General features: G+C 56.3%; 3 protein-coding genes across 5 annotated transcripts; all 3 read right to left on the reverse strand.

Moving 5' to 3' along the window:
- Positions 1-53: 53 nt before the first annotated feature.
- Positions 54-4,303, reverse strand: YPEL3 (yippee like 3). Its single transcript, XM_027126460.1, is given in 7 exon segments — positions 54-552; positions 2,292-2,400; positions 2,612-2,655; positions 2,761-2,943; positions 3,620-3,703; positions 3,706-3,809; positions 4,177-4,303. Coding segments are annotated over 7 exon segments (726 nt in total). The 5' UTR covers positions 4,289-4,303; the 3' UTR covers positions 54-462.
- Positions 4,304-5,038: 735 nt separating this feature from the next.
- GDPD3 (glycerophosphodiester phosphodiesterase domain containing 3) lies at positions 5,039-11,185 on the reverse strand. 3 transcript variants are annotated; one of them, XM_027126456.1, is made up of 10 exons: positions 10,496-11,185; positions 10,189-10,231; positions 9,818-9,953; positions 9,680-9,725; positions 9,399-9,517; positions 9,230-9,319; positions 8,779-8,912; positions 7,137-7,196; positions 6,985-7,036; positions 5,039-5,237 (listed from the first exon to the last, which is right to left on the reverse strand). In XM_027126456.1, the coding sequence occupies exons 1-10, from the start codon at positions 10,632-10,634 to the stop codon at positions 5,100-5,102; spliced, it is 957 nt and encodes a 318-aa protein (XP_026982257.1). In that variant the 5' UTR covers positions 10,635-11,185; the 3' UTR covers positions 5,039-5,099. The 3 variants fall into 3 exon arrangements, with proteins under 3 accessions (XP_026982257.1, XP_026982255.1, XP_026982256.1); XM_027126454.1 differs by having other exon boundaries at positions 9,399-9,725; XM_027126455.1 differs by having other exon boundaries at positions 5,105-5,237; positions 6,985-7,061; positions 9,399-9,725.
- A 125-nt stretch (positions 11,186-11,310) lies between these two features.
- MAPK3 (mitogen-activated protein kinase 3) lies at positions 11,311-18,075 on the reverse strand. Its single transcript, XM_027126453.1, has 9 exons — positions 17,788-18,075; positions 16,544-16,726; positions 14,525-14,714; positions 14,213-14,329; positions 13,799-13,913; positions 13,281-13,412; positions 13,011-13,120; positions 12,761-12,915; positions 11,311-11,905 (listed from the first exon to the last, which is right to left on the reverse strand). The coding sequence occupies exons 1-8, from the start codon at positions 17,967-17,969 to the stop codon at positions 12,793-12,795; spliced, it is 1,152 nt and encodes a 383-aa protein (XP_026982254.1). The 5' UTR covers positions 17,970-18,075; the 3' UTR covers positions 11,311-11,905; positions 12,761-12,792.
- Positions 18,076-18,633: the final 558 nt, after the last annotated feature.

Here is an 18,633-nt window from a genome sequence, read left to right on the forward strand (position 1 = left end):
GGCAGGCATCTGCATTTAAGTCCCCCCCTTCCCGGATTCCACGTGAGCCTGGGGCTGTCTCCACTCCATGGTTTTATTATGTACAAACGCTACAGAACAAGGGGAGCAGACACGTGTGGGGTAAGAGGTGCCCGGTGGGAGGAGAATTTCACAGGGCTGATGGTGCACTGGGGCCAAGAGAGAAACACACAGGCCATATCTATAGGGCAGGCGGGGCAGGAAGGGGTTAAAAATGAGATCCAAGCCAGCCAGATCGCAGGGAGGTGCGGGGGTGTCGTCCACCTTGTCCACCTTCTGATCTCCCCCCAAGGTCACAGTGCATGCAATAAAATATATGTACAGGAGCTGGATCCTTCCTCTGCAGAGGCCCTGATGGTCCAGAGCTCCGTTCGGGTGAAAGGAAGCCAGTGGCGCCCCCTGGCGGCCAGACAGGGCTGGAGCCACATGCATCAGGAGCAGGGGTCAGTCCCAGCCATTGTCTTTGATCATGTGGTTGAGTTCAATGATGTACTTCCCCTCTTTGTACTTCTGGCTGCTCTCGAAGGCCTGTTCCTGAAAGGAGGGGAGAGGCTGTCATCCCTGGAGCTAGGGCCTTACCAAAAGGAATAGGGGTTGGGGAGTGGATATGATTGGCCTCATTTTACATATGAAGAAACTGTCAACCAGAGAAACCAAGCCACCTGCCCACAGACACAAAGCTGGTAAATGGCAGGGCCAGGTTTCTCACTAACAGGGGACAGACAGAACTCTCTGAATCCTAGGTACTTTTTAAGTACTAATGTTGGCTCCAACAGAGAGGATATGGAAGGTTCTAAAAGATCCAGGGATGGACTTCCCTGGTGGCACAGTGGTTAAGAATCCGCCCGCCAATGCAGGGGACACGGGTTCGAGCTCTGGTCCAGGAAGATCCCACATGCCACGGAGCAACTAAGCCCGTGTGCCACAACTACTGAGCCTGCGCTCTAGAGCCCGCGAGCCTAGAGCCCTTGCTCCGCAACAAGTGAAGCCACTGCAACGAGAAGCCCATGCACTGCAACAAAGATTAGCCCGCCCTCGCCGCAACTAGAGAAAAGCCCATGCACAGCAACGAAGACCCAATGCAGCCAAAAGTTAATTAATCAATTTTAAAAATAATAATAGATAAATAAAAGATCTAGGGATTACAAACTGGTAGCCTGAGGGCCAATTTTGGCCTATACATGTGTTTTGTTTGGCTAACAGAGAGTTTATTGAAAATAACTTTCAAACAGTAAAATACGGGGCAGGCCATGCTCATTCCAGTTTGCCAGACTGACCCCCTCTCCAGATCTATGTTGCCCCTTTTGCAGATCCACAGCATCTGCTTGGCCCTGCAAGCACTTGAGTTTTTGATCTCTGGATCAGGCTACTTCTTTATTTCACTGAGGTCCAGAGAGGCCAAACCACCTGTCCAGGGACACAAAGCAAATCTGTGGCAGGGCCAGGGGTGAACTCAGGTCACGGTTCTGTCTCTGCCTGGGGCATCCACCTCACAGAGGCACCACAGCTCCAAGAGATGCCTGAGGATTCCTGTCACTTGCAGTTTCCCAAGAGCATCTTCTTTTGCTGCATCTAATCTGATCCCCGTAACAATTTTGGGTGCCAGGTGGTGGCTTTATCCTCCACTGCCAGATAAGGAAATGATGCTCAGGGTGGTGAAATCAGACCCTGAACAACAGCAGTGGCAGTGAGGGCAGTGGAAAAGGAGGCTCATGGACCCAAGCTCCATGTTGCTGTGGGGTCTTGGGCAACTTCTCTGATCCTCTGAATGGCAACAGAAGCTGGGGGTCAACGGTTTGGAGTTTAAAAAAAAAAGACAAAACGAGGATTCTGGTCCCTATTCTGTTACTTACCAGCTGTGTGACCTTGGGGAAGTTACCTAACATCTCTGGGCCTTCCTTTCTTCTTCTGTAAAGTGGAGATAATAAGAGACTACCTACAGGATTGCTGTAATGAGTGAATGAGATAAGATATGCCAAGTACATAACAGTGCCTGGCACATAAGCATTCAATAAATGATAATTCTCATTATATATCCTCATCTCTAAAATGGGAATGTTTGTGCCTGTGAGGAGAAGGATGAGTTAAGAGAAAAATTCTAAAAGCCCTTGCAGGATGTGAGAGAAGAGAACATGGTCTGGGGATGAAAAGACAGTTTGACTTGGGTGAACTGGGCCTATACACCCTGAAACACTACCAGATGACTGCTGTGAGGAGGAAGTGATATGAGGTCAGGTCAAAGGCTACCCTGGGGTCTGAGGTCACTGACTCACATATTTCCAGCCCAAAGTGGTCTTGCAGTTTTCGCAGTGGATGTCAGCAACAGCATGGAGGCCTGTCAGCAGCACCCGCTCCTCGGCTGGCCCGCAGCCCACGTTCACCCTGTGGGGACACGGGGGTAGTCCCAGGGAGGGTCCCCACCATCACAAAGCCCGCCTCTAGCTTGTATCCTACTGTGTCTGTCCTTAGCATCCAAAAGAAAGGCGATCAAAGCTTCCTGCCCAAACCAGGGGACTCTGAGAGTCTCAGTATGATGCCAGGGGTCACAAGTCACAACAGAGGTCAGGGAAAGAAAGGGAGATTGAATACTCACACAGAGTTGAAGAGGTAGGCACGCCCCTGACTACCCTGGAAGGACTAAAGGGTGGGAGGGACAAAGGAGAGGATGTCAGGGATCTTGATGGGGAGCTGCCAGGCAGCCCCTCTAGCCTCCCAGTCCAGCCCCAGCTGTGACCTGGTTACCTTGGAGATGAGGTCGTCGTGGTTGGCCAGGTGAGCACGGCAGTGGGCACAGCTATACCTCCGGTGACAATCATCCAAGTAGGCCTGAAACGTCTTGGGCTTTGAAATCCGCACCATGGCGGGGGCCGGGGGCAGTGGCCCCACGCGGGGAGCGGCCCACGGGGAGCAGAGGGAGCCCAGTGCCTGCAGCGGAGGGAGTGGGCTGTCAGGACCCGGGCCACACACATGCAGGCATGCCCTGGACCACGGGGACTCTCTCTGTCACACTTGGCTGCTTTCTCCTCTCCCCAGAGCCAGCAGCCTCTCCAGGGGCCAGAGCGATCTGAGTTTTGACTCACTGAGGAGTGCTCAAGTTGCATCAATGGGGAAACTGAGGCTAGGAGGAGCCCAAGATGAGTCACCCACCTACTTTCAGCCTCACCCCCGCTGACCTGGCAACTGAAGCTGGAGGAAGGGGCTCTAGAGTGGATGAGCTGTCAGTTCTTCGTTTAGGGGGAACATGGAGGGGGTTAGGAATTGTATGGTCCTTAAGACCTCAGCTGAACTGCCGGAGGTGGGGACGACTTCACTTGAGGCACAGGGAGTTCACCTGGGGAGAGGATGCCTCAGCCTCCTGGAGAAGTCAGGAGGCCTCAGTGAAGGTGGAGGGTCACCTGGGAGGGGACGGGCTCTTACCTGGGGGCGCTGAGGCCTTGTTTATGCCGAGGGGATCTTACCTGCATCGCGGAGCCTTACCTGAGACCCTCGGGCTCACCTGGGGCGCGGGGACGAGGGGCGGGCGCCGGGGGAGGGGGGGAAGGGGGCAGTGCTCGCCGCGGGGGCGCGGGGCGACGCGCAACCCTGACTTTGCGGGCCTCACCTCGCCTGGGCGCGCGGGGGTCCAGTCCGCCGGGGTGGCCTGGCCTGCGAGTGGGGGGCGCTCCTGGTGGGCGCCGTCCCCCCCACCCCGGCCCGGGTTCGCAGCCTCCGCGACTTGTTTACACCGAGACCAGCTGCTGCCGCCGCTGCGGCGGGAGGGGGAGGGGGACAGCCTCTGGTCCCGGCGGCCGCTGTGGCCAATCGGCGTGCAGTATGCAAATGAGGGGGCGCGTCACACAGCGGCCAGCGCAGGCCTGGGCTGCCCTTCCCCCCCTGCTCCTGGCTCAGGCCGGCCCGGAAATGCGGCTGCGGCCCGAAACCCAGGCGGCCGGCCCCACGGCCGGGGCCTCGTAGCCCCCTTTTCCTCCCGCGGTCCTCGAAGGAACGAGAATCTGAGGTACCTGACCTGACGTAGGGTTAGGAAGGAGATGGTGTCTGGACGCACGACCCCGGTAAATAATAGTCATAATTATCTGCGTTTACCCACCGCCCGTGCCCCACTCCCTTAATCCCCACAGCAATCCTAGGAGGCAGCTTCTGCTATTGTTCCCATTTTACCGGGAAACTGAGGTCCACAGAGGTCTAGCAGCTCTCCAAAGCTTATCCAGCTGATAAGAGGTAAAGCTGAGATTCTCACTTTGGCCCGATTCCATGGTTCTTGCCACAGCATCAGGGCCAGGTTCTTGGATGGGAAGAGCTAAAGGTATCCATTCGTGTTAGAACCCTGGGAGCCAGAGCCTCAGAACAAGCCGATTCCTACTGTTGTGCATCACCTCCTCCTGGCAGTCTCCTGATGTCCTGCCCATCCAGGATGGGTTAGGTGTCTTTCCCTCTCACCTCTGAACTGGGTTGAAAATGACAATGTCCATTTAAACACGTGCCTGCCATGCTAGGCTTGTCTTGTTCCCTGCACTGGCCCCAGTACCCAGCCTGGCCTATAGTTAATAACTTCTTTGTGAAATATGTGATTCATTAAATGAATAAGGTAGGAGGGCTAACGAGGGTTGAGGAATTCGAGAAGCTTCTGGAGTGGGACACCTGGTAATGGAAGGTTGGAATGGCTGAGGTAGCAGATGGGCCAGCCATGCCCATCCTCTGAAGCCAGGTGATGTGGCTTACAGGGGAAGGCAAGTGTCTTGCTGTGTGCTTGGGGCTCTTAATGTCCTCAGGAGAATGGAACCATTGTCTGTGGCTCTGAAGGGGCAGGGGGCCTTGCAAGGGACATTCCTGAGGAGAGTGGAGGCCAGGTTGGCACAGGGTGTGGCATTACTCTGGGTCTGGAATGTGGTAGAACCAGTGGGTCAGGGTGGTTAGGGCCTCAGACTCTAGCCCTCAGCTGGCCTCTTCTGCCACAAGCTGCCATCTTTGTAGTCAGGATATAACCCCTCACACCTTCCCCGACTCCCCAAGCACAAAGACGTGACTGAAAAGAATACATTTATTGGGGAAGAGAAATAGAGGAGAGGGTGAGCACCTCTGGGTTAGGAGGCCGGGGCAGGTGGTCCATGGTTGTCCAGGTAGCGCCTCAGGGCTGTCGGGTAATCAGTTATGACGCCGGTGGCCCCCAGGCGGAAGGCCACTTCAAAATCTGACTCTTCATTAAGGCACCAAAATACCACCTAGTGGGGAGGGAGGGGCTTGTAGTTTCCTAACAACTTTACCTAGCGCTTCCCCTTGTATCCAGATGCTGGGAGCTCTCCTCCTCTGTGGAGACCTCCCAGCAGTGCTATGCTGGAGCTGACGGTCACATTTTCAGGAATTTTGAAAACTGGTTATTAAATACAGCCATTATTAAGTATTACATTACATAAACATACAATTCAATAAATTATATTAAAAACAAAGGTAATAAATACTCAAAACTCATCACTTCCTAATTATTTTACCACATTTTACTGTTAGCCATGTTCTGGAGGTTATCTACATCTATCGAATGTATAAGACGGAAATAGTATATAATGGTGTGCTACCACACCACACATCTCTTCCCAACTCTGTTCTGTGAATTCATGTTGGTAGCCTGAAATTGGCCAAGGTGGGAGTATATACAGCAGGGAAATTACCTAATGTTCAAATCAAGGGGTTTCTTTCCCCCTGGGACAGCTGGTAGTGGAATGTTTGCCAGCCTGCCTCCCAGCCTGCCTCCCAGCCTGCCCATATCCTGCTGCTCTACATCTTCCCTGCCTTCTGAGTCCTCTCCTGTGGGCATTGAAGTAGGCTGAGCTGGTATTTGTACCCTGGGCTAAGTCACTGGATGGACATCTCAGTTTCTTAATTTCACAAATGAGAGTGATGGTCTATCCTCCCAGTGTTACGAGGAAGACCGTGGAGCAGGAGGCCTGACCTGAAAGAGCTATGTCATCCCCATGCCTTGCTCACCCCAACATCCAATCAGTGGCCGAGTCCGGCCTGTCTGTGACTTAACCCTTCCATCCATCCCTGCTGCTGCCACCTAAGCCTCAGTCCTGTCAGTGGCAGCATCAGGCGCCTAGTGAGACTCTGCTTCCACACTGGCCCCCACAGTCCCTTCTCCACGTGGTGGCCAGAGTGACCCTCACTCGACAAGGCTTAATTGAATCAGGTCTCTCGCCTGCTTAAGGCCCTCAAAAGCTTCCCTCTCCTTTGGGCTGAAGTCCAGGTTCCTTACTGAGGTTCACAGGCTGCCTGCCGCAGCCTCTCCTGCCTTCTCCAGCTCCCCTGGTGCCACTTCCTCCAAACTGCAGCCTGGTGGGACCCCTCTCAGTTCCTCTGCTGGCCTCTTGCTTCTCATGACCTTACCACATGCTGAGCCTCCTGCTGAGATGCTCTCCCTTTCCCCTCCCTGCCAGCCGGCTCCTCACTGCTTCTAGAAGGCCTTCTCTGACCCCACAGACCACAGCACTCTTCTTCCTTTCTGTCCACTGGCTGCCCCTGCGATGCCTGCTTTTCCCCATCCTCTGCCCCTGATGGTAAGCTCCCTGCTCCTTCCCCGGGACCACAGTGCCTGGAACTGTGTTCTCAACACAGTCAGTTCCCAACAAAGGTTTGCTAATTAAATGACCTGGTCAGAGCTGATGCTCGGTAGGTTGGAGTGGGGTGGGGGTGGCCTGGGCTGGTCTTCCCCTTTTCTGGTCTCTTCCCAGCCCCTCTCATCAGGGATCAGGACAGTTCAATATATCATCATTATCGTAACGGCTAGCCTTTATCAAGCCCTTACTAAGTATCGGCTACATATCCAGAAGAATTAAGTATATCATTATCCCCATTTTACAGATGAAGAAACTGAGACTCAGAAGGTGATCTGTCCAAGTGACCCAGCCAGTTAATAAAAGGGCTGTGACTGGAATGTCGTGCTGGGCCCACACTGTGAACAACCCACTTGCTCACCTGCACCCCTCGCTGCTCCAGGTGTTGGATCAGACTTTTCCTCATGATGAGCCTGGTGGGGGGCGGGGTAGCAAAGGCTGTGATGAGAGGGGACTAAGGAGAAGGGCGGGTCTCTGTGGGATCCCTCCACCTAGCCTTCTCGCCCATCTCACCATTTGGAAACCACAGCCGCCAGCTGATTCAGCCCAGAGCAGGAAAATGGGAAGTAGGTCCTGTGGAGAGGTGGTGTCGTGGTCAGCCCCTTGGGTCTCTCTCTGTCACAGGTGGGGTGGGGGTGGTAGTGACCGCCCCCCAACCCGTATAACCCTACTCCCTCCAGAAGAACCTTTGCGGCTGCCCAGAGGAACAAGTCACCCATTGCTCAGTGACTTCCTACTCCGGTATCCTTGACTCCATGCTTTGAGGGTGTGCCCCTCCCCTCACCGTTTTACAGAAGAAGAAACTGAGTCTTGGAGAACTAAAGTGACTTGCCCGAGGTCACACAGCAAATCCATGGTGGGGCCAGGGCCAGGACCCAGCTTGATTCCCAAACTGTATACGCAGCTGGAGGTCCTCCTGGTTAGGCCTGACCAACTTCCTGAGACCAGACAGCATTTTATTCGGTCGGCTACTTGTCCCTAATTGTTCCACTCCAGAGTGACTTTATTTATGTTTTTTTAATGATGAATTTTTTGTTGTTGTTGTTATTGTCGTTTTTTGTTTTGTTTCGTTTTGTTTGGCTGCGCTGTGAGGCATGCGGCATCTTAGTTCCCTGACCAGGGACTGAACCTGTGCCCCCTGCAGTGGAAGAGTGGAGTCCTAACCACTGGACCTCCAGGGAAGTCCCGGGGTGACCTTAGAGGCTTTCACAGTGTCCCAGGGCAGGCTCTGCTGTGTGACCTTGGGCAAATTACAGAACCTCTCTGAGCCTCAGATTCTCCATGGGGGTCATGATTCCTGTTATCTCCTGAGGGTGCTGCAAGGTAAGGCTCAAATAAACTAAAGGATGTGAAAACACCTTGCAAACCCCGTAAAAAAAGTTAGGTACACCAAGTTTGTAGTATAATGATCTCTTTGTGGCAAGGGATGATGGGGGTTGGCTGGGAGCTTCCCTCAGGACGACAGAGGGGAGCAGAAAGCACTGGGGCCGCCACAGAGGAGGTCTCAGAAGGCAAAGGGAGGGTCCCGGCCTGAGAGCTGGTGAAGTATCCAAATTCCTGATACTTTGCCCAGCTGTTACTTTGTTAATCCTTGTCCCCAAGCAGGAAAATGCTTGCCTTTCTGTTTGAGAATGAGAGTGATGCTGTAATTAATAAATATTTGTCTTCCCACCCAGACTGTAAGCTCGTGAAGGGCCTCTCCCCACCCACATTGGTCTTATTTACTAGTGTAAGTGCACCTGAAACAGCGTAGGCATTCAATAACTCTTTGTTGGATGACTAGATGAACAAATGAACCCTTGTCCTAAAACTCCACCCACATCAACGTACATTTGCATAGGATTTCAGGGGGTTCGTGTCCCCCTTAGTATTCATGAATGCTTGGTGAGACCACTGTCTTCAAAGGACCCCGGATGGGAGATTATCCTTGAGGGTAGCCAGGGAGCTGGGGACACTGGATCTCCTGCTCCACACGGGACCCTGCACAAGGGGGTTTGAAGTGGGGGGTGTTTTTTTTTTTAAACTTTTAATTTTATGTTGCAACATAATTGATTAACAATGTTGTTTTAGTTTCCGGTGTAAGGTGGAGGGGGCTGTTTTTGAGGACAGAAGTCTGGGGGAGAATGAGGAAGGGAGACGGGGACCCTGTAGGTACCTGTTGATGATGGTGGGCAGGAAAGAGATGAGGAACCTCTCAGGGATCGAGATGAAGGGCAGCAGCCCCAGGTAATAGAGCAGCAGCACCCAGAATCCTCGGCTTATTGTGAAGGCGGTGGGCATCTCAGGGTTCTGGAAGCCAAGGGGAAGTGAGAAAGGGGATCAGTCTGCTCCTGTGGGAGCGGAGAGGAGGCTTGGGCTGCAGTTTTCAACATTCAGGAAACCCTACTACCTGCAGGATCAAAGCCACATCTTGGCCCAGCGTTCCAAGCCCAGAGCCCGCTTCTGTCGCTCTGGCATGCCTTTGCTCACACACCTTCCCCACCTCCCCCGCTCTCCAAATCCCACCCCTGGAAACCCTGCTCAGGGCTCCTGCAGAACCCCCAGACCCCTCTGGCCTAAGCCCATTTGGGAGGGGCAGTGGGCGCAGGAAGGGGTAAGGGACTCACAGCGGCCTTGCACTTCTTCATGACTGAGCTCTTCTCCGAGGCCCAGATGGTGATTTCATCGCGTTCATAGTGCCTCACCAGGCCCGCTATCTGGGAGGGGGAGGAGGTGATGGGGAGTCAGGCCTCCATCCAGCCCTGGGCCCTCGCCCACCCCTACCCACAGCACCACCTTGCGAATGAGCTCTTCATTTTGCTCTTTGACCTCCACGCTTATGGGCATCCGCGGAAACCTCCGGAACACGTCCTCCAGACGCACCATGTGCCTGTCTGACCCGTGTGCAAAGTGGCCTGAGGGGTTGTGGGAAGAAGGATCAAAGAAGGATTGCTGGGGTGGGGGGCTGCAAGCCCGGGGGGAGGGCATGGGTCCCAAAGGGGAAAAGAGGGCAGGAGGTTGAGGCCGTGACCCCACTCCAGCTGGCTCAGCCGGGCGCTGACAGCCCACACGCTCACCCGGCGAGAAGTAAACCTCCAGCTCTTCCTTGTAGAGGGGCAGCTCCTATAGGGAGAGCAGGGAGCATGTCACCAGGAGTCACGCGTGGAGGCACGGTGGTTCTCTGGGCACGGTTGGGGTGCTGGGGCAAGGCCCACCTCAAAGTCCAGGCTGCCCACATCCCTATTCACGCCTGACTGGCGGGACAGGTGCTTGTCGTGTGACACCACCACCACGCCATCCCGAGTCAGCTGGCAGTCGAGCTCCAGGAGGTCGGCTCTCTGGGCCACGGCGCTATGGGAGCGAAGGTCAGTGAGTGGCCGAGGGATGGGGGATGCGCCAGACAGCAGGGCGGTGGGGATGTTTAGGGGAACGTGAGGCAGTTCTGGCCGGATGTGCAGGCTGTGCCCTGCACGACTCCAGGGGGCTCCAGTCACCCAGAGCAGGAAGTGAACGGCGCCCCTTAGCGTCACGCCTCGCATAGCTGGCACAACCTTACCCGGCAGCTTGGCCAGGCAGGTGGACTCACTTTTCCATGGCCTCCATGGTGTTCTCCAGGCGCTCTCCAGATCCTGTGTGGGGCATCCAGGGTGGGTTCCTGCAGCCCGGCCCCGCCCCCTGCCTCATCAGCCCCAGGCAGGCCGGGTTGAGCAGCCTCTTCTTCCCTGTTCCACATCCTGCCCTGCCACCCGGCTCTCCGCCCACCTCGAACTCTGCCCTCCTTTAACATCCTGCCCTTTGGACCTACCCCTCTCTGCTGTCCACCCTGGCACCTGCCTTGCTATCCTCACTCCATCCTCAGAAGCTCCCACCCCGTCTACCCCAGCCCAGCTCACCTCCCCGGTGGGCCCCCAGGCGGGGACAGAAGGCTGAAACCCACGGCGTATGCAGCAGGCGAGGTCGGCGCAGGAAGAAGATGGAGAGCATGACATAGCTGCTCAGGGCGGGCAGGGTGTAGTACAGCAGAGAGCTCATGGCCGCGCTGCTGCTTCAGTCCCTGGCTGCCGCAAGCTGAGCCATTCCCGATGGGCTGTGTTGCCTCGCTGACTGCCTGGCTGATGTAGGCTGGCTCCGCCACCGGCTGCCACCACACCCCTTGGGACCTGCTGAGCCTGCTTCTGGCCTGAGGCCAGACTGCAGGGCTCAGCTGGGGTTGGGGTAGAGGCAGGAGTAGAGGCCAGGCAGCTCTGGCCCGCGTACCCCCAGGCCCTTCACACACCCCAGAATCCCTCTCTCCGTGGCCACACTGGGGAATCAAGTCCCCCCCCCGCCCCCCACCAGCTCTGCTACAACACTCCCCCTTCCCACTGGTATGTGCGCCCAGGGTATGTAACATGCCACCCCTTGCCATTTCCAGAGAAGCCGGGGGTGTATAGTGTGTCCCTGAGTCACTCCAGAATCACCCCCAGCCAGATAAGACAGGAAGCCATTAGGGTGGGGACAGAATAGTGACTAAGGGGGAGACTGACCCCACTCCGTCTAGGAGTCTGGAACTCCTTACACTCCCAGCCTCAACCCTGGCCAGCGAGGGAGCCAAAGGCCGCCGCTCCAGGTAAAGCCACAGGTGGGAAGCAGCGGGGCTGGAGACTCAGTCCTCAAAGCAGCAAGGATTATGGTCAGGGCATCGGCGAACACAGACAGAGCCAGGGCCATCCATAGACACACCTCTATATTTATATATTAGATACAGGCACGGGGTGGGCAGGGGCACTGGGCTCTCCACGTGCCCCGGCCTCCACTTCTGTTCACCCACACACAGAAGCAGCGGGGACGTTAGATGTGGCAGCTTTGTGGGGAAGGGTTTAGGTCTGCTCCTCAGGGACACTAGTCCTTGAGCCTTAGGAATGTTCCTTCAGGGAAAATGGGGTGGGGTTTTAATGGGCTGAGTGGGGCAGGGCTGGCCCTGAGTCCCCACTCAAGTGTCCTCCATGTCCCTCCCCCACTGCCCCTCAGTAGGTCCCGGGGCAGCCAGAGCCCTTGAATTCCAGAACTACCAGAGACTGGGAGAGCCGGGCAGACGGTGGCAGAACAGCAGAGGGGAATTTGCTTTGGGGCCACCTGAGCCCCTCGGGTCCTCAGGTGAGGGGGGAGGGCGCGTTGGCCTGCCTGAAGCAGGATGCCTGAGCAAAGCAAAGGGAGGTGGCCAGGCCTGCCCTCTGCCTCGACCTGGGCTGTTGGGGTCTGGGCTGGGCACAGAGTCCATTTTCTAACAGTCCGGCAGGGGAGGGGCAGGCAGGAGGCAGGGCCTAAACAAAAAGGCAGGCAGGAAAGGAACCATTAGCACACGTGAGCGGACCTGCCAGAGCCCCGACCTCCACTTCCCTCATTTCGTCCTCACAGCCTGGCCTCTACTCCTGCCTTACGGTGAGTGTGATGCGGCTGGGTTTCCTTATCTGTGAATGCGGATGACATTAGTACCCATTTCAAGGTACTGCTATAAGGACTAAGTGAGTTAATCCATGCAAATCTCTTACAACAATGCTGGGTGCTCGGGAGGTGTTCGCTCTCATTATCAGGACTGTGTCCAGGAAACTGAGCTGCAGAAAGGTGAGGTGTCTTGCACAATATCACACAGCCCTTATGGAGTATCAGAGGCGGGCTTTGAACCCAGGTGTGTCTGCCTTGCTGCTATCAGGCCACAGCTGGCCAGAGACAGAGAGGAAACTAGAGGAGGAACAGAGAGCAGTGTGGGTGGCGGTAGCCCCAGCCGGGTCCCCCAAAGGTATGGGAACTGCTGACCTGGACACCAGGTGTGAAAAAGCCTGGCATGTGGGTCAGGCCGGATGCTGCCGGCTCCTCCCAAAGCAATTACTGCCCCACCTGCCTCTCTGCCCATCCTGGGGGAGCCAAAGCCTGGCTCTGTTCCTCACATGGGTGAGAGGGGGCCCTCAGTGACCTGGGGCTGGAGTGTGCAGGGTGTTGACAGGTGGGAGACATGTGGGGCTGGGCGACCACGGGTCTGCGGCTGAGGCAGGCTCTGGCCCTTCTGTTGCCACCGTACACGTGGCTCAGGGACGTGAGCAAGCTTGTGACTGCGTGGAGGCATGCTGGGCACCCTGGTCTCAGGGGGAATCTGTGCGTGGGTGGTGGGGAGCACTCACCAGGCCCCAGGGAGCAGAGGCATCTGTCCAGGTTAGGGGGCCTCCAGCACCCCAGGCTGGAAACGGGCTGTCTCCTGGAAGATGAGCTCCTTCAGCCGCTCCTTGGGTAGATCATCCAGCTCCATGTCGAAGGTGAAAGGTTCCTCGGCCACTGGCTGGGTGGCAAAGAAGTGGGGAGGCTCAGGACAGGGGCTGAGGGATGCCCACCCATCCACCTACCTGCCAGCCCTGCTGCTGGTGGCTGGCCCACCTCATCTGTTGGGTCGTAGTACTGCTCCAGGTAGGGGTGAGCCAGTGCTTCTTCCACTGTGATCCGTTTGTTAGGGTTAAAGGTCAACATCCGGTCCAGCAGGTCAAGAGCTAGGGAAGTGCAGGTGTCAGGGGTCAAAGGGAAGGTCAGAGGAGCTCCCAGAAGCATTGCTTTTCTTCTCTGTGTCCAGAGGCCCAGGTAGCTACTGGGCCCATGTACCTTCTTCTACACCCGGTTTTTATCACACACCAGCCCCCAAGTCTCTCTCACCTTTGGGGTCCGACTTGGGAAAAAGCTTGGCCCAGGCCACCTTGGTCTTGGAGGGTAGAGACTGTAGGTAGTTTCGGGCCTTCATGTTGATGATACAATTCAGGTCCTCCTGGGAGGGGGAGCCCAGGATACCTGTAGGTAAAGCAGGTGACTTGGTGAGCAATCTCTCCCTTCTGGGAACAGAAGGCGCCAGGAACAAGAGCCTCCACCAACCTGCTCCAGGCCACCAGCCAGTACTATGGTGGTGAAGAGCAAGGGGTCTGGATTCGGGCAGCCCTAGGTTCAAATCCAGGCCCTAGCACTTCCTAAGCATGGGGTGTATGTAGCCTTACAGTTCCCATCTACCAAATGGGGACAGTATCTATACCTCAGTGAACTACTGTGAAATGCTGTAGGGGCCCCACACATGGTCGTCCCCCTGACCTGACTCCCACAGACTCACTGACCCTGACCCTAAAGAAATCTCACCTCCAATAAGTGAAATCTCCCTCCCACTCAGCTGTCCAGTCCCCCCTCACCCAGAATGTGGTTGAGCTGGTCCAGGTAGTGCTTGCCGGGGAAGATGGGCCGGTTGGAGAGCATCTCAGCCAGAATGCAGCCCACAGACCAGATGTCGATGGACTTGGTGTAGCCCTGGGGAGGAGGAGAAAGTGGTGGGCTCCTGGGCCAGCCTCAACCTGTTGTTGAGCCAACCCTGATGTTTGCGCCTGCCCACAACCCCCGACCTAGGTTCAACACCAGCCAGGGAGGCAGAGGGCAGAGGCCCAGAGGAGCTAATCCACAGTGTCTTTCCAGAGCCCAAGGACCAGCATAATGTGACAAGGCCTGGGGGGAGACTTCCTGCATCACGGGGATCACTGCCTGGCTTAGAGGAGGCTCCAGGGCTTTGTGGGACACAGCCCCTTCCCTTCACGGGTGGGTGGCCCCCCTACCTTGGAGTTAAGCATGATCTCTGGGGCCCGGTACCAGCGTGTAGCCACGTATTCCGTCAGAAAGCCAGTGTGGTCGTGCTCAGGATCGGCAATCCGGGCAAGACCAAAATCACAGATCTGGAATGCAAGCCAGGCTACTGAGCTCGGTGCTCAAGGCCTCCTGGGCCCAAGTAATCATATCACCGCGTCTCTGCCCATGCTGTTCCCTTTGCTTGCGATACTCTCCTACCTATGGGGTGGGGGGGTGGGTACTGGGCACCTGCAAGCCTGAGACCCCAGGGGTAGGAGGAGACCGGCCCTCAACTCTCTGACCTTAAGGTCGCAGGTGGTGTTAATGAGCAGGTTGGAGGGCTTTAAATCCCGGTGGAGCACGTTGGCGGAATGGATATACTTGAGGCCCCGCAGGATTTGGTAGAGGAAGTAGCAGATGTGGTCGTTGCTCAGCTGCTGGCTTTTAAGCAACTTGTACAGGTCTGTCTCCATCAGGTCTTGCACAATGTAGCTGAGGTTGGTGCCAGAGACCCCCCAGATGGGGGCAGCGAGAGGCACTTGGTTAAGAAGAAGAGCCTTTGGTCAACAGGCTTCATATCCCTCCAGCTGATGCCCCTGGGACTCAACAGATCTGCCAACTCATATCATGAGCTGGGCAAGGCCCATACTTAGCAGTCGGGCTCAAGGCCTCTGCCGGATCTCAGCCAGGGACCCTGACCAAAGCACTTCAGTTCTGTGGCCTCAGTTTCCCTACTGGGAGAATAGGGCTACTCAACTGTGGGAAGCAGGAGAATGTCCCATTTAAGAGCAGTAACTCTGGAGTTCACCTGCCAGTGTCTGAATCCCCACTGCCCTGCTCATTGGCTTTGTGGCCTCAACCTGTCTGCACCTCTACTTCCTCATCTGTAAAGTAAGGGGAAAAAATTGTTCTCTAGAAAGTGGTTGTGAAGATTAGCAGAGAGATGACCCATGCAGAGCAGCCAGCCCAGTACCTGGCATGTTGTAAGTGCTCGGCGAACATGAACTAGTACTGCTGTTATAAAAGCCTGAGCCGCATGGCTCTTGAGAAGGTTAAATGAGATAATGTATGAACACCATCTGGCATGCAGTAAATGTTTGCTTAAAAATAAATGCCTGCGTTATGGGAATGGTTTGTGCAAGACGATGAGGAGAAACTCCCCATTGCACGCTCCCACTCAGGGTGCTTGGCCATACATCCAAAGACAGAGGAGTAAATGTCCTTTTATACTCTAAGATAAAAAGACTACACATAAATAAACAAATAAATGTCATGTGCTTTGTTTCTAGAAGACTAAATTAGGGCTGTCTTTCAGAATCAGCCTCCAAAGGGCCTTCTGAGAACACCTGGACCAACCCTGCTGTTTTAAAGATGAGGAGGCCCGACACGATGCAGTGACCTGGTTAAGGTCACACGGCAAGCTGGGGGTGAGTGTGGAGATTTCCTGCCCTCGGTTTGTGGTGGAAGCTGCAAACGGTGCGATACTAATCCTCACTCCTGGGTGGAGGACTGGAACTGGCTGGGGTGGGTGGGGCAGGGGAGAGGTGATGGGCGTTATAAGCTGCTCACTGAGCCAGGCAGGAAGTGGACAACAAACTAGGAAAGCAATATGGGGGGAGGGCAGCAAAGGCAAGGCTGTCCCTCCCGGGGCAAGGTGCAAGTCCACAGGGGACTGGGGTGGGGCTCTGAGTGGGAAGTCCCAGAGAGAGGACAGGTTCTCATCTGGGGGAGAGAAGGAGGTAGCAACAGAAGCACTTGATTTTATTGAGGCTTTCTGAGTCTCAGTTGCTTCATCTTTGAAATGGAGCTGATGAGACCCATCTTATAGGGCAGTTGGGAGTTAGAATAAGAAATGTCAAAGCACTCGGCTTGCACTGCACCAGACTCATAGTAGCCCCTCCAAAAAGGGCAGTTTTCTTCCTTTCTGCCTTCCTTCCAGTCTGAGGACCCAGAGGAGAAAGAATCACCGTCTGTTAAACAAAAAAACTGACTGTGGGCAGAGGTTGGATCTCATCAGAGAACTGCAGATGTCAGAAGACAAAGCTCCCATAGAGACCATCTTGCCCAGCCCCCTACTGAGGCAGAACTCAGAGAACAGACTTGCCCAGGGCCATACTGCCTGGTTGCAGCAGGCCAGGACTCATCTGAGGCCTCCCCGTTGTCCTCTTACACTCTGTGGCCTCTTTACTGCTGGAAAATTTCTTTTACTGGGTTTGTTTTGGAGGGTGGTAGGGAAGAAGGAAACAGAAAACAAGCCAACAGTCACCCAGCCCAGCTCTGAGGCTGTGCCTGGCCAGCCATCTGGCCAAGGTGAAGGATACACATCCCTCATGGCTTCCAGGGTGGGTGCCCGCAGAATGTCTCGGATGCCAATGACGTTCTCGTGGCGGAAGCGCAGCAAGATCTGGATCTCTCGCAACGTACGCTGGCAGTAGGTCTGATGCTCAAAGGGGCTGATTTTCTTGATGGCCACTCGAGTCTTGCGCACGTGGTCGTAAGCTGAGCTGAGAGGGCCAGAGATGTTGTTGGCATGGCCTTACGAAAGGGGGAGTCCAGGCCCGGTGGCCCCACCCAGGTCTTGGCAGGGAGGGGAGGGAGCAGGAGAGGCTCTGGCCAGTCATAAACAATGCTGGTTCCTTCCTGCTGTGAAGGCCTGGGATCTCCAGGGAGAAAGCTGGGGACCAGCCAGGCAGCCCTTCAGTGACTTCACAAACAGAGGAAGAGACTGACCGATCACTGACTTCCCCTCTCCTCAACCCTTTCCATTCTAGTTGCCCTGACCCCTCATCCTCCCCTTCCCAGGATGGGCTCCCTCAACCCAAGGCAGGTCCAGGGGTTGGGAGGTGTGGAGGACGAACAGTGAGGTAAATACAGTGAGAAGGAGGGAATCAGAGGAGGGACTGGAGAGAAGGGGTAGGCAGGGCAGGGGTGGGTGTCAGGGGGAGGTTCCTGGGCAGCAGAGTTATTCCCAGATGAACAAAGGCCCAGAGCACCCAGTGGGGCTGGGAGAACTCACAGACCCCTCCCAAAAGTTGCAGGAAGGCATTCCTGGACCTCTCATTGCTCACTGGGTCCCTGGCCCCAGGCCCAAAGCCCCACCCCACCCTGCCTAGCCCTGAGCTCTGCTCTTTTCTCCCAAACTCCTTGACCAGCCTCACTGAGGGGGGGTTCCAAGGCATCCTCTCCCCAGTGAAGGGTCCTTCACTCCTTCTTCACTAAGGATATTACCTCCCCAAGAAGACTTATTCTCTTCTCCTCACCCCGTGTCTATAGGGTCCCCAAGGCCCCCACAGCTCCCCCACATATACTCAGATGCCCCTCCCTTTATTACAGAATGGTGGGTTCAAAGCTCCCAAGCCCCCTCTCCTTAGATTTTACGCAGCGCCCCCTCCCCCAGAAAGCACTCAAAGGCCCTCTCCCTGGGACGCTCCCCAGCCTCCTGAAGCCTCAGCTTCTTCAGGATGCTAAGAGTCCCCAAGGCCCAGAGAGCTCTCAGCAACCCTCCCTGCCCCCTCCCTCGGAGCCCCCTCCCCAAAGACGCCCCCGCCCCCAGAACGCCCCTCACCTGACCATGCCATACGCGCCCTCGCCGATGTACTGCAGCTGCGTGTAGCGCGGGCCCACGTCGAACGGCTGCCCCTTTACTATCTCTACTTCCCCCGGGACCCCCGGGCCGACCCCGTCAGTTCCCCGGGGCTCCCCGCCCCCGCCCCCCTGAGCCGCCGCCGCCGCCGCCGCCGCCGCCATCTCCACTCCTCCCCTCCCGCCCGCCCGCCTGCCTCCCCCCGGCGGCCCCGCCCGAGGCCCCGCCCCTTCCCGCCCGCCCTGTCACCCGCGGAGCCTTGCGCTCCAGGCCCCGCCCCTGCCCGTCCCCGTCACGTGACCCACCACCCCGCGCCCAGCTTAAGGAACCTGGTCCTTGGCACCTGTCGGCTCCGTCTACTCCAGTCAACCTTAGAAGCTCCCCAGGACCATCTTGAGACTGTCCAGACCCTCCCCCCGAATGCAGACCAGTAGGGCCGCCCGATGACCTCACCCAGAGCCACCCAGCAAATGAGTGCTGGACCGGGGACCAAGACCGGGCCACGTGGCCCCGCTGCCCCCGCCAGCCCCACTCAGCCGGAGGAGTGGCCCGGGCCTCGAGATGGAACCTTAAGGGAACCCTCACCAGCCCTCTGGAGTTTGGCCTCCCGGAGCCAGGCCCGATGCTAAGTGATCCAATGCGTATTTCACAGTGGCGGTGGGAGATGGATGCCTCACAGATGTGGCGTGCTTTTCACAGATGAGGAAACTGAAACCTGAGCTGGACAAGGTGACTTGAGAGCTGGAAAACCCAGGCTTCCAGACTCCCAGCGTAATGGCTTTCAGAAGGAGGCCTATCTGAGTGGGCTAGGGACCTGGCCTCAGCAAC

The sequence above is a fragment of the Aethalodelphis obliquidens genome, unplaced genomic scaffold, assembly GCF_003676395.1.
Source record: "Aethalodelphis obliquidens isolate GAN/ISIS:26980383/991018 unplaced genomic scaffold, ASM367639v1 scaffold30, whole genome shotgun sequence".
Lineage (NCBI taxonomy): Eukaryota > Metazoa > Chordata > Mammalia > Artiodactyla > Delphinidae > Aethalodelphis > Aethalodelphis obliquidens.

Bases quoted from the DNA above. Each gene is read 5' to 3' on its own strand.
- GDPD3 (XM_027126454.1), bottom strand. From the start codon at position 10,634: ATGAGCTCTCTGCTGTACTACACCCTGCCCGCCCTGAGCAGCTATGTC. The intron at 9,726-9,817 runs GTGGGCCTTGCC...CTCTCCCTATAG, and splicing joins TGGGCAGCCTGGACTTTGAG to GAGCTGCCCCTCTACAAGGA. The intron at 9,320-9,398 runs GTGGTGCTGTGG...TCCCCCTCCCAG, and splicing joins ATGAAGAGCTCATTCGCAAG to ATAGCGGGCCTGGTGAGGCA.
- MAPK3 (XM_027126453.1), bottom strand. From the start codon at position 17,969: ATGGCGGCGGCGGCGGCGGCGGCGGCGGCTCAGGGGGGCGGGGGCGGG. The intron at 16,727-17,787 runs GTGAGGGGCGTT...TGGCCCTCTCAG, and splicing joins GGCGCGTATGGCATGGTCAG to CTCAGCTTACGACCACGTGC. The intron at 13,914-14,212 runs GTAGGGGGGCCA...CCTCCTCCCCAG, and splicing joins AGATCATGCTTAACTCCAAG to GGCTACACCAAGTCCATCGA.